A 12,428-nucleotide genomic window follows, 5' to 3' on the forward strand; every position below is an offset into this window, starting at 1 on the left:
GGGCGGAAGCGAACCAGATAGTGTTATTGGCAAGGTTCATCCCCGGGAAAAAGAACGTCCTAGCCGACGGTCTCGGCAGGATGGGTCAGATAGTAGGAACAGAATGGTCCCTCCTCCCAGAAGTAGCCAGGCTCATCATTGAACGGTTGGGTTCCCCGGTGATGGACCTCTTTGCAACCAAGCTGAACGCGCAACTTCCCGTGTATTGTTCTCCTGTCCCAGACCCAAAGGCAGCCTTGGAGGATGCCTTTCAGCACAAGTGGGACAACCTAGACGTGTACGCTTTTCCCCCCTTCACGTTGATCAGGCAAGTGCTCAACAGAGTAAGGGCTGCCCGGAACTTAAGGATGACTTTGGTAGCGCCCTGGTGGCCGGTGAGAGAGTGGTTCGCAGACCTAAAAGACCTGACGAGCCATCCTCCGTGGCCACTCCCCGACAGGTCAGATCTTCTACAACAGCCACACTTTCTCAGGTTCCACGACAACCCACAGTCTCTACGCCTTCACGCCTGGAGACTATCGAGCGACTCCTGAAGAAGGAAGGATATTCGTCAGGAACGGCTAAGAGGATGTCGCGATACCTGAGAAGGTCGTCGCCAGCGGTCTACCAAGCGAAGTGGGCCTCTTTCACGAAGTGGTGCGCTTCGAAGCGCATAAAACCCCTCAAAGCCTCGGTCCCAGATATCGCAGACTTTCTAGTATATCTGAGGGACGAGATAGGGATGTCAATCCCAGCTATAAAAGGAGTACGAGCAGCCTTGGGTCAAGTCTTCCTTCTGAAGGGCATCGACCTGGGCTCCTCTAGACACATCTCTATGCTTGTCAGGAGTTTTGAACAGTCCTGCCCCCCTTAAACTGTTAGGGTGCCTCAGTGGGACTTAGCTAGGGTCCTGAAGATGTTAAGTAGCCCCCGTTCGAACCAATGAAGGATATTGTAGACAGGGATCTCACTCTCAAGACAGTCTTTTTGTTGGCCTTGGCCTCTGCGAAAAGGGTAGGTGAGATCCAGGGGCTGTCGTATGACGTCTCATTCGAAGGGGTGGAAAGAGATCTCTTTCAAGTTCGTCCCTTCGTTCGTGGCGAAAACCCAGAACCCAGCAGTCTGGGATCCTAAATTCGAGGGGTTCTCTGTGCCAGCTATTCCTAGGACTGGGAATCCTGAGGATTTGAGGTTATGCCCTGTCCGTGCCATTAGAAAATACCTTGAGAGGACTGCACATCTCTGGCCAGGCATCAAGAGCCTTTTCGTCTCCACAGGTGTTACAAAGAAGCAGGTATCGAAGAATACCATATCCTTTTGGTTGAGACAAGTTATTGCCAGGGCCTACAAGGAGGAGGGACTAGCCTTGCCAGGTACTCCCAACCCCCATGACATCAGAGGTCTGAGCACTTCCTTAGCCTTTGAGGAGAACATGGCAGTGGGCCAGATCCTTCGAGCGGGCACCTGGTCGAACCAGTCAACCTTTACTGCCCATTACCTCAAGGATTACTCAAGAAGGTCCTTAGACGGGTTCTCCATTGGGACAGTCATCTCCGCGCTCCAAGTGATTTAACGGTGAAGCCCCAGGCACAATCGTGGATAGCAAAACCAGGAGACACAGGTTCGTTCCTTTTTCACCCTAATCCCCGTTTCCTATCCCTATCGGAGATAACCACACTTATGTAACCATTGAAGAACACGTTTCTGCAACTGTATTACTGGACTCAGCATCAGAAGAATTTTTCAAAGGGTGAGTACTTAGACACTAACGTGAGCTCTTTGTGTAGTTTACCCTACCGTCCGTTTTCCCAGTTTGTTTTTGTTTTAGAACCTAATTCATATCTAGGCTTCTTGGCATCCGCTTGCTGGGTCTGAAGGTCAGGAAGTCACTCCCACCTCCTAAAGTGTAAGTCTCCTAAGAAAGTAGTTCGAGGTAAGTATTCGTGTTGGAACAAATAAAAAATTTTAAGTAATTTTTATTTTTCCTAACATACTTACCGAGAACTACTTTCGGGTAATGGCCCTCCCTTCCTTCCCCGAGTGCCTTTCTGCCCTTGCAGGGACTTTTTGCAACATCCGAGGAACTTACTGACTCACGGGACCCAAGCGGACCTCGACCTAGCTCAAAGGCTACCCTCGGGGCACGTTCTCTCACTCCCGGGTTAGCCCTCCATAGAAAATGGGTATAGGGTATACTACACAAAACTCTGGTTGGTAGAGAGGAGATTACAGGTAACTCCTAAGAAAGTAGTTCTCGGTAAGTATGTTAGGAAAAATAAAAATTTCTTAAAATTTTTGATACCTAGGATAAACTTAAAATTTTTTTTTTTCTGTCTTTTTCTAATTTTGTATTTTTTTACTTTACATTTTATATTTTCTAAATTTAATTAAGTATTTTCTCTATCACTGCCACTTTTCTTACATTTTGTTTTACTTTTAATTTCCTCTTGGCATGCTAGTACTGAAGGCCTCTTCTTAATAAAACTATATAAGGAATCTTGTTTCTGCCTGCTTCTTAGAAAGCTGAAGTGACTCAGTCAAATATCATTTAAATATTCAAGACCACGACCAGTGACAACTTTTTCTGGATGTCTCTTCAACAAAATTTCCATTTTATGGTAGCAAGCTAGAGCCTCCTTAATTTCTGCAGTGGTCATAGGATCATCCTCCTCCCCCTCGCTGCTGGAGAACTGTTCCTGAACTTTGTTCACTTGCATTTCCTGCAACTCCTTTAGGTCATCCATCATAAGTTCCTCTTGGTGCTCCTTGATAAGCTCATCGATCTCGGCCTCATCAACTTCCAGACCCATGGATGTCCCAAGTGTAACGATCTTGGCAACATCAGATTGAACAACAGGTTCAGGATCGTCAACATTTTCAGAATCGGCTTCAACTAGTCTGCGTGAAAGCCCTTGAAATCTCATGTGGAGATGGCATCAGGCCACAGCTTCTTCCAGGCAGAGTTCAAGGTGTGCCTCAAAATCTCCTGCCAAGCTGTATTGATGATTTTGAGGCATATCACAATATCGAAATGCTCCTTCCAAAATTCACTAAGGGTGAGGTTTGTGCTCTCAGTGATTTCGAAACATCTTGTGAAGAGATATTTCGTATAGAGTTTCTTGAAGTTGGAAATCACTTGCTGGTCCATGGGCTGAAGGAGAGGGGTGGTGTTAGGCGGAAGATAGAGAACCTTGATGAACGAATACTCTGCTAGGATATCTTCCTCAATCCCAGGAGGGTGAGCAGGGGCATTGTCCAACACCAGTAGGCATTTCAGGGGGAGGCACTTCTCTTCTGAATATTTTTTCAGTCGGGCCGAAACAACAGTTTATCCTCTCGGTGAACAGGGTTCTCGTTACCCAGGCTTTTGCATTAGCCCTCCATAACACCTGAAGGTTTTCCTTCATCACTCTGTGGGCCTTGAAGGCTCGAGGAGTGTTGGAGTGATACACCACCAGGAGTTTCACCTTACAATCCTCACTGGCGTTTGCACAGAGTGCAAGGGTAAGCCTCTCCTTCATAGGCTTGTGCCCAGGTAGCTTCTTTTCTTCTTCCATGATGAACGTCAGACGAGGCAGTTTCTTTCCGAAAAGCCCAGTATTGTCGCAGTTGAAGACTTGCTGGGGACTGTAGCCTTCCCGGATAGTCAACTCATTGAACGGTCTAACAAAGGCTTTGGCAGCTTTCGTACCCGAGCTTGCAGCCTCCCCATGACACACTACCTAAAGAATGCCAGACTGTCTCTTAAATTTTTGTAACCACCCCTGAGAAGCCATGAACTCTGGGGGTGCCTGCTTCGATGTTCCATCTGCGTCGGCTTCAGCCTTAGCACGCACAAGATCACTGAAAATGGCGTTGTCCTATTGGCAGATTATCGCTTCGGTGATCGTGTCTCCTGCAATTTCCCTGTCAAGCAGCAATCTCTCCATCTCATCGTGGGCGTGGCTCCTCTTGCTGGAGAAACAATCACGCCCTTAGAAGGTGTTGCTGCTATGAAGGCTTCCTTCTGTTTGAGGATCGTTCCTATCACAGACGGATTTCGTCCATATTCCTTTGCTATCACACTTAACCGCATGCCAGCTCGTACTTCTAGATTATTTCCATCTTTGACTCCATAGAAAACATCATCCTCTTCTTTCCATGCACAATATTCACAAAAGCAAAATCACAAACACGAAGTCATTGTGTTCAATACCACTGCTGAAACGAAATTGAAGAGAAATGCCAATGCGTAAATTCATGGTGGAATACAGTACAGGAGATGCTGACCAATAAGAGAGCAGGATCTTATGACGGTAACTAACATCTGAGTAGTGAGATAACCAATGGGAGCGCAAATTTTAAAATCAGTCTCAGACATGGTCGGGCTCTCGTGCCGTATCTCCTTTCATTACACGAAACATTTGTCATGATGCAAGTCATAAAATTCTTTGCATCTTGTTTCGTAGTGTGAAAATTTCATAAGCAGATTTTTTGTGTCGAGAGGTATGACTGTGCTGAAAAGGGTAAACCCAAACCCATATTGGCCTAATACAATACTAAGGGCTAAGACAATTGAATTGAAGGGAGAGAAAACACAAGATTTTGAATTTTCCGATAGAGGTCGACAATTGGCCAGCTTTGAGTTGGAAGCCATGTGAATATCTGGTGAGCATAGAAATACAGTAATTGATAACTATATTATCTAGATTATGTTTTTATGCATCTTGCTCAATTGAATATTTTATCCTGCTTTGATTACTTGTAATACTGTACTGTATAGCTTAACCAGGTAGTCCAACAGAAACTTTCAGCCATGATAAAACTGTGATATATCTAAGCATGAAATTTTTTGTCACTGTTAGCACATTATTTTTGCATGAAAAATTTCCTCTGTTTTAATTTAAATTTGTTTTATGTTAAAAGTCTGTATTATGTTAAATACCATATTTTTGTATTTCAGTCACGATTAGAAGCCCTAGAACTAATGCTAACACTTTTAACACCTGCTCAACTTGCCGAAAAAATGGAGGAGGACTTCAAACAGCATAGTTCAGTTGAGAAAGCCTGTGGATCATTACTACCTTCAGTAAGTTATCATGTTAAATTCACCTTATATTAAATTCTTAATCAAAGTTGAATTTTTGTTTAGCATTTTTATTGTATTTTCATCAATGTGCTGCTTATTTTATCCACCTTGGTATGCTGGTAAGATAATTTAGTCATGATTGTGTTGTTTTGAAAATGCAAACTGTTATTGATGTAATTCAGAGTAGTTTTTGGGGAAGTCAAGAATACAGTACTGTACATGATTTTATCAATTTTCTCTCTTAATGTTAACGAGAAGTTTCATGAAAATTCCCTTAATATTTTATGGATCTTAATACAACACAAAAATCTTCAATCTCTATCTATTGAATGAGATATTTTTCCACATGCCATTGCTCAGTAGTTTAAAATACTGTAATTTTATATTACTAAGTATGCCTTGTATGTAAGTATGATTTTATAAGTAATACCTCTAGATACGAAATTATTCCGGAGTTGCTTTTATATCATGATTTTTTCGTATAATGAGGGCATTTTTACATGTAAATCACCTAATTTGTTCCAAGCCCCACATTAAATTTTGTAATAAAGCTATAACCACAATGAAATATAGCTAAATAAATTTGAATCATTTGATATACATAACCTAACTGTTAATACCTGTAAATGAAGTAGTTATTAGAACATAATGCAATAATAAATGGAAGAAAATAATGCAATTCATACAGTATTGTACAGCACAATACTGTAGACATACAAAATAGATAAGCAGCGTACGTACTATACTTTATTAATGTTACCCTTACTGTAGAGAGGAACGTTTTCTATCATGCATTCCGAACTGTTTTCTTAACCTTGCGCATATTTCTAATGGTAACTAATTTATTCTTTAATACAGTGGAACCTCTACATACGATTGTCTTTACATACAAATTTTCCAACATCCGAAGTAAAATTCGATCAAATTTGCGTCTCGACACCCGAAGTCGTGCTCCAACACACGACATAGATCATACGCGTAGAATTTTCTTGAATCGTCGATCGTAGTTTCTTGTTTACGCCGGTAGACGGCAGCACATCGGAGGGACATCAATCAAGCGTCGCCTTGATCAGTCCTCTCATCTCGTGCGCATCGTGTGGTTGTTCTCTATTCGCTCCGTTATTAACAGTGTTTTTTATCTTCCTTTTCTCACGTTTCATTTTTTATTTTACGTATAATCATGGTTCCTATAAAGCTTAGTTTCGGTTCAGGAAGTAGTAGTGGTAAGAAAAGGAAGAAGTCAATGCTTTCATTAGAACTAAAACAAGAAATAATAGAAAAACATGAGCGAGGTGTGCGTGTTAGCGATCTGGCTAAACAGTATGGCCGGAATATGTCTACGATTTCGACGATCATAAAACAAAAGGCAGCCATTAAAGCAGTCAAACCATCGAAGGGGATCACCATTACAGTGAACCCTCGTTTATCGCGGTAGATAGGTTCCAGACGCGGCCGCGATAGGTGAAAATCCGCGAAGTAGTGACACCATATTTACCTATTTATTCAACATGTATATTCAGACTTTTAAAACCTTCCCTTGTACGTAGTACTGTTAACAAACTACCCTTTAATGTACAGAACACTTAATGCATGTACTACAGTACCCTAAACTAAAACAGGCACAAATATTAAAGGCGATTTTATATCATGCGTTTCCTAAACACGCTAAAAAGCACGATAAAAAAGGGCAACCAATGTTTTGTTTACGTTTATCTCTGATCATAATGAAGAAACAAACTGGAGGTAGAGCTTTGCTTATTACCCAGACATATTTCCCATACTTTTCCCTTAGAACTACATCACATCTTCCTACTTTAGATAGATATATATATATATATATATATATATATATATATATATATATATATATATATATATATATATATATATATATATATATATATATATATATATATATATTTATATGTATACACATATACATACCTACATATATATATATATATATATATATATATATATATATATATATATATATATATATATATATATATTTATATGTATACACATATACATACCTACATATATATATATATATATATATATATATATATATATATATATATATATATATATATATATATATATTTATATGTATACACATATACATACCTACATATATACATACATATATATATATATATATATATATATATATATATTACTGTATAGATATGGGTTATGGAAAAAATCCGCGAAGTGGTGAATCCGCGATGGTCGAACCGCGAAGTAGCGAGGGTTCACTGTATTTCTAAACGTCGTAGCCCTACTCTGGAAGAGATGGAATGCCTTTTGTTGGTCTGGATAAAGGACAAGGAGATTGTTGGCGATACGATCACTGAAACGATCATTTGTGAGAAGGCCAGCGTTATCTATAATGACTTGAAGGCGGCGAGCTCTGGGGGTGACGCAGGGGAGAGTTCAACCGATCCTACGATGGAGGAATTCAAGGCGTCTCGAGGTTGGTTCGAGAAATTTAGGAAACGGACCGGGATTCATTCATTTGTTTGGCATGGAGAGGCTTCAAGTTAAGACACCAAGGCTGCTAATGATTTTGTTAAAAAGTTCGAAAAGATCTTGGAGGAGGAAGGCTACGAAGAGCAGCAGGTTTTCAACTGTGATGAAACCGGTCTATTTTGGAAAAAGATGCCTAGTCGAACATACATTACCGCCGAAGAGAAGAAAATGCCTGGACATAAGCCTATGAAGGATCGGTTGACTCTTGCGCTTTGTGCCAACGCCAGCGGGGACTGCAAAATAAAGCCGTTATTAGTTTACCATTCAGAAAACCCTAGGGCATTTAAAGCACATAGAATTAATAAAGAACTGCTGCATGTTCTATGGCGTTCTAATTCTAAGGCTTGGGTCACTAGGCATATCTCTGTGGAATGGGTAAACATAGTTTTCGGCCCTGCTGTCAAGAAGTACCTTCAGGAGAGGAATTTGCCTTTGAAGTGCTTGCTTTGTTTGGATAATGCACCCGCTCACCCCCCAGGACTCGAAGATGATATCATTGACGAATACAAATTCATCAATGTGTTGTATTTTCCACCGAATACCACCCCTAATCCTCCAGCCCATGGACCAGCAAGTCATCTCTAATTTCAAGAAGCTGTACACCAAGCACTTATTTAAGCAGTGCTTTAATGTCGCACAAAGCACCAACTTAACTTTGCGTGAATTTTGGAGGAGCCATTTCAATATCGTGCACTGCTTAAAGATCATAGATCAGGCTTGGGAGGGAGTAACTCGTCGGACACTGAATTCAGCTTGGAAGAAAACTTTGGCTGATGCTGTTGCTCCCAGAGATTTCGAAGGTTTTGGCCCCGAGCCTGGACCTGTGGTTGCCGTCGAGGAAGACATTGAAGAGATTGTATCCCTTGGCAAGTCCATGGGTCTGGAGGTCGATGAAGATGACATCACCGAATTCGTCGATGAGCATCATGAAGAGCTCACCACCGAGGAACTCAAGGAGCTGCAAGCCATGCAGCATGATGAGTTCCAAGTGCAGTTGAGTGAGTCGGAGGAGATCGAGGAGGTAGGTCACATCTTAGGTATGGCTGAAATAAAACAGATGTTGGCATATCATCAACACGTGGTTGATTTCATAGATGAGCATCACCCACAGAAACTTCAGGTTTGCCGTGTAGTTGCGCAGTTTGATGATGTTTGTTTAACACACTTTAGGAAAAATTCTCAAAAGCCGTACCAAGCAACTTTCTCTCGATAGTTTCTTTAAAAAATCTACGAAGCGGTCTAGTGATTATGATGATGAGAAAGAAAGTGAAGCAAAGAAAAGTAAGACCGAATTGAGTGAAAGTGATGCAAATTAAAAATAGAAAAGAAAAAAAAAATATAATATATAAAAATGAAAAAAAAAAATAAGCTAAGTTAGGTTAAAGTTCACATAGTGTAAGTTAGAATAAGTTACGGTACGTTATCGCAGTCGCCGTCTCTACCTCCTCGCTGATCTTCCGTCTCCTGCATAGCAATTCCTACACCTGCGCTGGCCTGTCTCTAAGGTAAAGTGTCAATAAAAACCCCTTTATTATTTATTATTTCTTTATTATTCTTTTTTAGATATTTCTGTATTATTCAATTGTATTAATGTTATGTGTAATTATGTGTAGCAATTTATTAAGGAGTTATCATGGGTTTTTAGGCTGAGGGACGAATTAAACAAATTGCAGTGTATTCTTATGGGAATATTTGCTCCTACATACGATCTTTTTAACATATGAAGCAGCTCACAGAACGAATTAAGATCGTATGTAGAGGTATCACTGTACAATTAATATTCATTGGTGATACATCAATAAATAACCTACCTATTTTTTTACACTTGTATATTTACGCTATTTAATTGTAATACAAGCAAGATTCATTGATGTTAATATGTATTTGTACTTACTTTGTAATATGAATAAACTTTAATTGTTCAGTAAATAGTTTTATAATCGTTATTTATTTACTGAAATGAAAGAAAAATATATCAGTAATGTTTTGATATGCGTAGTAGCATTGTGCATACGTACATACTGTACATAGCCACAATACAGTACTGTACTGTTCATAGTGTTTTTTAAATTAAGAATGTACTTAGTGATATAAAATAGGAGAGCAGGATCTTCCGGCAGTAACTAGAATCAAGGTAGGGAGATAACTTCTCGGAGAGCAGGATGATGGTGGCGAGTTTACAGTTTTGCAGCCCGCGAATTAAAAATTATTTTTCGGTGGGCAGGCATATCTCGGTTCTTATTATGAGGGTTTTTTTTTGTAATGAAAGGGGAAAAATATTTTGTATCTCTTTTCGTATCATGAATTTTTTGTATACAGAAACTTTTGTATTGAGAGGTATAACTGTTTTTTCAGAATTTTGAACATTGTTCCATCTCCAAACTTATTCAGCATTATAAAATGCCTTTTTTATCCTAAATGTCATTTTTAAATATTAAACTTGGCCGGTGAATATACAGTATATGTAGCTTACGTCTCCGACGGTCGACAGATTCCAAAAACTCGCAAGCGATCGTCATGATGGTTGCTGGGTGTGACCACCAGCGCCGACTATCGGCCAGATACCGCATATATTTCCCCAGGAATTCAGTTCTTCTCTGTCGGTGGTAGTGACAGCATTAGTTCCGCTCGCGCTTAACCTTAAAGTTTCTACTGATTGGTGAAGTACTTGTTCATGGTTTTATTGCTTTCGCTGTGTTGGTTTATCTTCGATAAAACTCTTAAATTACTTTTTTGATTATTGTTGCTGAACTTGGCTTTATTTTTGGACTGTCTCTGAAATTTTCACAATGGCTGACACTTCTCCTGTCTATCGTAAATGTGCGAAAGACTGTAATAAACGTCTTCCTAAAGCTTCCATCGATCCTCATTCTATTTGTGTTAATTGCCGGGGTAAATCTTGTCAATTCGGGGATCGATGTGAGGAATGTATTGTTTTGTCTGAATTCAAGTGGTTGGAGTATGATAAATATACTCGGAAACTCGAAAGAGATAGGGTTAGAAGAAGCTCTTCGAGATCTCAAGAATTTTCCTCTTCCCATGTCCCTGAACCTAATCCTCCTCCTGTAGTGGTAGTTTCAGAACCCCCTATTGGCACTAATGAAGCTTCTATGCGAGATATGTTAATGGCCATTCAAGCGTTGGGTGAGAAGGTCGAATCGTTGGCCTCGGACAGGAATCAACTTATGTCCGACGTTAAGATTTTAAAGGGTCAAAGTGATAAAGTGAAAAGTGCAACAAATGTGTTTAGTGTTTTGCCGGAGGATTCGTCTGTTCGTGCTTGTCCGAGACCTCTTTCAGGCTCCCCTACCCCAGGGAGAAGGAATGTCGTAGGACCTAAGGGAGCGAGAGGTGTTAACCAATGAACAGAATGTTCCCTCAAAGGTATCAGACGTTGTTCTTCAAGCACGTCCTTACCATAAGACAGGAGAGACGAAGTTCTCCTCGTCTTCCGATGATTCGTCTCTTAAAAAACCTTGGCGTAAGTTTTCGAGACCGTTGAAGCGCAAGTCAGTCCCTTCAGGACAGGTCCAACGTCCTGGCTGTAGTCATTGGGACAGCCCCGATCGTATTCGGTCATCGTAGGATTACTCTCCTATTAAGCGCAAACGTGACGTTCAGTGCGATGACGTGCATGCACAGACGTTACCGACGTCACGATCTGTTTCGAGTTCTGTTGACCCTAAGTTAAGCGTCTTACAAGATATGCAGTTAAAACTTTCCTCCTTAATGGAAGTTTACGATCATGTTCCTGTGCGTAAGGAACCTTTACTTGCGGTTCGTCACGGTACCGGCAAGCGTGATTCAGGTCTTCAACCTCCTAAGCGAGATTTATCTCGTCGCTCTGACGTTATCCCTAATGTCAGCTTTGCGGTTAAACGTGATTCAGAACGTGTTTCCCGTCAGTCACGTCAGTCACGAGACTTTGAACTTCAGTTTCCGCAGTCACAACGTTACGTTGAGCTGCAGTCGCCGCAGCCCCGACGTGATGTTCATCGGCCGACTCCGTTGACCCGACGTAACGTCGAACGACAGTCGCAGCAGTCTCGTTTTGACATACAACATCAGTCTCCTCTGTCCCTTTGTGGCGTAGACCATCAGTCTTTGCAGTCTCGACGTGACGTCGTCCCCTCGATTTTTTCTGCGGCTCATTTACAAGTTGATGTAGCCTGTCAGGCTTTGCCGTCTCGTCATTCTGATTTTTCTCCGTGTAGCAAGACTTTACCTTTGTCAGATGATGTTCCTTCTGAAGAAGAAGTTGATGATCCCCTTTCAGCTAATGTTCCTTCGGGGATTCAATCAGAAGGGGAGGAGCCTAGGGTTGTCCAACAATCCCTTGACTTTAAAAAGATTATGAATATCTTTTGGGATGTTTTTCCCGATCATTTTGTTACTGCGGCTCCACGTTCGCCGCCTTCTGAATTTATTTTAGGCATGACTTCATCTACTCCGTCGTTTACGAAGTTGGTTCTCTCTCGCTCTTCTAAGAGAGCCATGCGTTTGTTGGGAGACTGGTTAGTAACCAGAAGAAGTTTAGGAAAGTCTTCCTTTGCCTTTCCCCCTTTTAAATTGGCCTCTCGTGCGATCGTCTGATATGACACAGGAGAAGTTCTCGTCTTGGGAGTTCCTGCCTCTGCCCAGGGAGACTTCTCAAGCCTTGTAGACACTTCTCGTCGTCTAGCCATGAGACGCTCAAAGATTTTCTGGTCTTCCACAGAGCTGGATCATCTCCTTAAAGGAATTTTTCGTGCCTTCGAGGTTTTTAATTTTTTGGATTGGTCCCTGTGAGCCTTAAGTAAGAAGGTCTCTTCATCGGACAATGATGTTACTATTCAAATAATGTCTT

The 12,428-nt window shown here is 41.1% G+C and overlaps 1 protein-coding gene across 1 annotated transcript in view; it reads left to right on the top strand.

Annotated features, from left to right (window-relative positions):
- LOC137623451 (probable E3 ubiquitin-protein ligase HERC1) overlaps window positions 1–12,428 on the top strand; it is a 297,680-nt gene that overhangs the window by 185,185 nt on the left and 100,067 nt on the right. Inside the window, exon 32 of the mRNA XM_068354286.1 lies at window positions 4,922–5,047. Coding sequence (XP_068210387.1) covers window positions 4,922–5,047 — 126 coding nt within the window. The remainder of the gene's footprint in view (window positions 1–4,921; window positions 5,048–12,428) is intronic.

This window comes from Palaemon carinicauda, chromosome 30 (assembly GCF_036898095.1).
Source record: "Palaemon carinicauda isolate YSFRI2023 chromosome 30, ASM3689809v2, whole genome shotgun sequence".
Lineage (NCBI taxonomy): Eukaryota > Metazoa > Arthropoda > Malacostraca > Decapoda > Palaemonidae > Palaemon > Palaemon carinicauda.